Source organism: Micromys minutus (genome assembly GCF_963924665.1).
Source record: "Micromys minutus genome assembly, chromosome: 13".
Lineage (NCBI taxonomy): Eukaryota > Metazoa > Chordata > Mammalia > Rodentia > Muridae > Micromys > Micromys minutus.
Window position 1 is genome coordinate 55,646,938 of NC_137982.1, and position 5,049 is coordinate 55,651,986.

The 5,049-nt window shown below is 44.8% G+C and overlaps 1 protein-coding gene across 1 annotated transcript; it reads right to left on the reverse strand.

Annotated features, from left to right (window-relative positions):
- Positions 1-973: 973 nt before the first annotated feature.
- CLP1 (cleavage factor polyribonucleotide kinase subunit 1) lies at positions 974-4,321 on the reverse strand. Its single transcript, XM_080927030.1, has 3 exons — positions 4,227-4,321; positions 2,880-3,507; positions 974-1,904 (listed from the first exon to the last, which is right to left on the reverse strand). The coding sequence occupies exons 2-3, from the start codon at positions 3,483-3,485 to the stop codon at positions 1,233-1,235; spliced, it is 1,278 nt and encodes a 425-aa protein (XP_080783156.1). The 5' UTR covers positions 3,486-3,507; positions 4,227-4,321; the 3' UTR covers positions 974-1,232.
- Between the last annotated feature and the right edge of the window lie 728 nt (positions 4,322-5,049).

Genomic DNA, 5,049 nt, shown 5'->3' on the forward strand with positions numbered 1-5,049 from the left:
AGGAGTGTGAGAGTTCTGGGACGAAGATAAGGTTGAATGTATTGTATACTTAGTAATGTTCAGACAATAAACACCAAAATGGGCTTTTAAGCCTAATGCCCCAAAACTCTAGTCCATTTGGACTTTCAGACCCGATTTCACACAGAGAAGAGGAAGAATAGCTATAATAAAAAGATAATGAGGGCTGAAGAGATGGCTCAGTGGTTAAGAGCACTGACTGTTCTTCCAGAGGACCTGAGGTCAGTTCCCAGCAACCACATGGTTGTTCACAACCATCTGTAATGGAACCTGATGCCCTCTTCTGATGTCTGAAGACAGTGATAGTGTACTTACATACATGAAATAAATAAAACTTTAAGGGATTGGAAAGATGGCTCAGTGATTAAGAGCACTGGCTGCTCTTCCAAAGAAAGGTCCTGAGTTTAGTTCCCAGCAACCACATGGTGGCTCACAACCACTTATAATAGGACTTGATGCCCTGATGCCCTCTTCTAGCATTTAGACATATGTGCACACAGAGCACTCACAAAAAAAGAAAAAGAAAAATTTTAAAAGGCAATGGGTTATCTCAAGGAAATTAGATATAAAATCATCTCAAATTATCTCATCTCTAGCTTCTTATCTCCAAGTACACCAGGCTCTAGAAACAGGTTCACCAGGAAGAGTGGACCATCAAAAAAATGTGCATGGTTGCCAGTTTTCCCTTCCTCACAGCATTTTAGCAATAAATCATTCCTATAGTTTCTATAATGCTTAGGGGAGAGAAGTAAAATTAAAAAATAATCACACCAACTTCTATAACAATAGTATTTATTAAAATAATTTTTAAAATTTGATCTCTTTCTCACTTCCATTTGAGTTAATTAACATAACAAATACTATTTAGAGACACTAGAAAGTGGTAACAAGAAAACCTACAGAGTAGCACAGTGAAAGACATGGAATTCTTTAGGGTCTTGGAATCTTTAAAATGGTACCTTAGGCGATCTTTAAAAAAAAAAAAAAAAAAAAAAAAAAAAAAATTCAGACTTTCTTTTTGAGCTCTCTCCTTTTGGTTCAGAGTAAATGACCAAAAGGAGTAAATGGAGTCTACTGTTTGAAGAGGTAGAGAATGTGCTTCCTGCTAGTTGGGCCTTGTCAGCTGCCTTAATAAGATTGCCATAGCTCATTCCATCTGCCTTTGGTGATGGCCAGAACTCTATGCCACAGAAAGTGAGGCTCCTTGCTAATTACTACTTGAGATCCATGAACCGGATGTCCATGATGAGAAGAAAGTTCTTAGGCAGTGGGCGAGGGGCTGGGGACAGGACAGTAAACACCTGGTGTTCCACGTCCACACTGGTCACAACAATGAATCCAGCCACACTGGTCTCAGAAAGGTTCTCTTCTGTGCCCTCAGCAGTGCTGACGCTCAGGAGATGGTGCACCATGTCTCTACCAGGGGTGACAGGCACTAACTTGAGCTGATTATCTTCCTGAGACATGCCCAGAGGTAAACACGAGTCTGGGATGGTGGGTGCCCCAACTTTGTAGATTTTCACGTCAGAAAATTTGACATTGAAGGCATGGGGATAGAAACAGCCTCGGAATCCATAGAAATATTCACGGATACGTTCATCCCTACATTCCCGCCGGAAGTCCTTGGAGCGTTCTACCACACCCCCTGATTTTGGGAGCAGCACAGTTCGAACAAAATGAGGCAAGTCCCTTTTCAATTCATTGTACAGTCGTTCTTGATCCAGAACCACAACCACATCTACCTCAAAGGCTGAAGCTGCGTGCACCAGGGCCTGGTAACCGTAGCCCTTGACCCAGCCACAGGTGTTGATGACGCAGCCACTCACAGAAGCCCTTCTATTCACCTCACACCTTTGGTTGAACACATCTGCTAAACGAGATGTAATCTGAAGAAAAATCAAAAGGGGAACAAAATAAGTAACACATTAGTCTCTATTTTTCTTAAGTGAGTTATTGATTTTTATTTCAGTGTATTGATTGGTGTTTTGCCAGCATGTATGTGGATGTAAGGCTGTCAGATACCCCTGGAGCTTGAGTTACAGTCAATCATGCTATGTGGGTGCTGGGACTTGAACCTAGGCCCTCTGGAGAGGGAGCCAATGCTCTTAACCACTGAGCCATCTCTCCAGACCTATTTTCACTTTTCTGAAACGTGGTTTTAGTACAAAACTCTAGCCTAGTTTCAAACACCTGCACGCCCTATCTTAGCCTTCCAAGTCCTAAGATTACAGAGATCAGCTACAATATTCACTGATATATTAACATCAAAATTGATGTTCTTAATGACAGTGCTTTTAACCCCAGAACATGGATTTAACTGTTAGCTTCCTTTTTTATATTAAGTATCTGTATGTACGCCTGTACCATGAGTGCAGGTGTACACAGAGGTACACAGAGGCCTGAGGCATCGGCTCCTCCTAGAGCTCAAGTGACAGGCAACTGAGAATAGCACGACATCAGTGCTGGGACTGAACTCCGGCCCTCGACAGCAGCAGTGCTGTTTTTGGTTGTTTCGTTTGCATCCACAAACTCAGAGATCTGCCTGCTTCTGTCTCTGCTGAAATTAAAGGTGTGTGCCAGACTCTTAAGGCTGAGCCCTGTCTCCAAACCCTCTGCTTCCTGTTTTACCTCTTAATGAATTACTACGAATAGTGCCACAAAATGCTTCGTAGTCTAAAGCTGACTTAGTTTTAAAATGGTCTCTTATGAAATCACAGGGCAGTAATTCCACACCAAAAAATAAAAATAACAAAGGCAATCACATTTAGAGAGAAAATTGTACATTTTTAAATAACAAAGTTCCTTACTTCCTACCCTGATTGTAACTTTTCCCTCCACCCCCTCTAAGCTCCAGCTCTGACCTTATTATAAAGCTTGATGTTGGTGCCAGGCGTGGTGGAGCCAAAATGATACACAAGAGGTGCCTGGATGGAGAAACCTTCTTCCACATCTGCTGGACGCTCAATGTACAGGGCTCCCATGGTACCAGGGATAGACACAGAGCCCTGGCCTACATCCAACTCCACATAAGTAGGACGTCGGCCCAAACGCACTGCGTAGTTGAGTAGCAGTCGACACACTGTGGACTTGCCCACGTCAGTAGGACCCACTACCATCACTCGGGGCCCTCTCTCTTCCTCCTTTTCTGCCTGCCTCCGCATCTGTTCCAAGGCTGTATGAGTGTTGAGGTAAAGCAACATAGGGGTGTCCTTAGAGACATACGCCACCTCAGTCCGGCCACTCAACTGCAGAGAACAGCCATGCCAAGTGAAAACAGCCACCTTGGCACCAGCATCAAAGGTGAATTTCTTGTTTCTGGTCAGCTCTGTGCCAAAGATCTCTGCCATGCCAGCCAACAACTCCAGCTGAACTGACTGAGACGCCTCCACTTCAAACCGAAGCTCTGTCTCTCGCTCTAGTTCAAACTTAGTCGTTGGCTTCTTGTCATCGTTAGACTCCTCGCTCATCTTTCCTGTTGAGCTGCTGTACCTAGAACCCAAATTAAACATTAGATCACATCACTACATCACATCAGGCCACTATTCAAAAGTCTTCCAAAATTTAGTCCTTTAATCTTTTTCTGCACAGTTCTTATTGCTTCCGGATCACTGTTTACAGCCAGTCTTCCCACAACCAGAAGTTAGAGGTATTTTTGTTTGCTCCTCTGCCTCTAGTAGGTAGAGAAGTAGTGCACCTCAACAAAAACAGGGTGAATGAATGACTAGGACATAAGAAAACTACCTACAGACGTAACGAACAGGAGATTCGAATTGCGTAGTCTTTCCTCCATCACTCCGTTAGAAAAGACAGTAGTAACACATGCCCATTCTCCAACTCCCTTAGCCAACAAGAAACAAGCCTCTAAATCGTATGCAAAGAACAGGACACTGGGTTCAGAATCAGAAGACAGTTGCATGTCCAGCTCTGGGACTACTTGTAGTTACTATAATCCAACTACTTAATACCAGAACCAACTCCCCAGATGCTATATGATGGGGCATTTACACGTCCTCGCGTTAACAGTGCTGTTCCGGAGATAACAACGACCACAGATGGAAAAACAAAACATGTTGTAAGTTAGAAGCTACCAAAGAAATGTACATTACTATTTCTGAACCACAATTCTGGGTCCAGTATTTGTCGCAGTTGGCTCCGACACCAAAATCTGCCGGGGCCTCTCAGAGGTAACTGGGGTCCTTAAGCCTTACCTGTACAGCCACCGGCTCAAAGTCAGTTACAGAAACCTCGGTAAAGGACCTCCTCAGCACAACACAACCACCAACAACGCTCACCTAAATACTAGCCGGAAAGCAAAGGCGGTTCCGCTCTTGCGCAGTAGTAAGAGACGCGGTCGCGTGGTGCATTCTGGGCTGTGTAGTTTGGACTGAGTGAGCGCGCGCCGCCGCATGGCCCTCTGGGAATTATAGTTCAAGGATTGTTCCGTGACGCGCGGTGGTGGGCGGGGCATCGCCGTCACTTTGTGCGGCAGGAGAGGTTGCTGGTTAGCCCACGCGTGGGAGGTGGTTACATGGTCTCTCCCTATCTGCTGTCCAGGAAAGCTAAGGGTGACCAGAAAGGGAGTAGCATCACTGTCTAGATCAGAGCTCTGCTCTACTAGACCACAAGCCAAAAAGTGGGAAAGTTAGCAAAACGCAGCCTAATCAGGAGACCCCAGACGGAGGGAAAGTGACAGAACCCCCCTCCCATCACCCCTCTCTCCCCCCTCCTCTTCCCTCCTCTCCTCTTCCCTCTCCCTCTTCTCTCTCCCATCTTCTCCCTAGCACTCCGTGCCATTCTCCTGCCTCCGATCTCCTGAATGCTGGGATTTATAGACTTAAGCCACCAAGTAGGCTTTTCTTTTTCCTTTAGTATATGTAGAATAAAAGTCCAATGATTTCTTTGGTTTATCTTATCATGATTCTGTCATTATCCAACAACTTCTGCCAGAGTCTGAGCTGTTTCTCCACGCATACGTGACAGTTATACAAAGTCATTTGCCCCACTGCTAACGGCTTCCACTCTATAATCCAC

Bases quoted from the DNA above. Each gene is read 5' to 3' on its own strand.
- CLP1 (XM_080927030.1), bottom strand. From the start codon at position 3,485: ATGAGCGAGGAGTCTAACGATGACAAGAAGCCAACGACTAAGTTTGAA. The intron at 1,905-2,879 runs GTCAGAGCTGGA...ATTTTTCTTCAG, and splicing joins ACATCAAGCTTTATAATAAG to ATTACATCTCGTTTAGCAGA.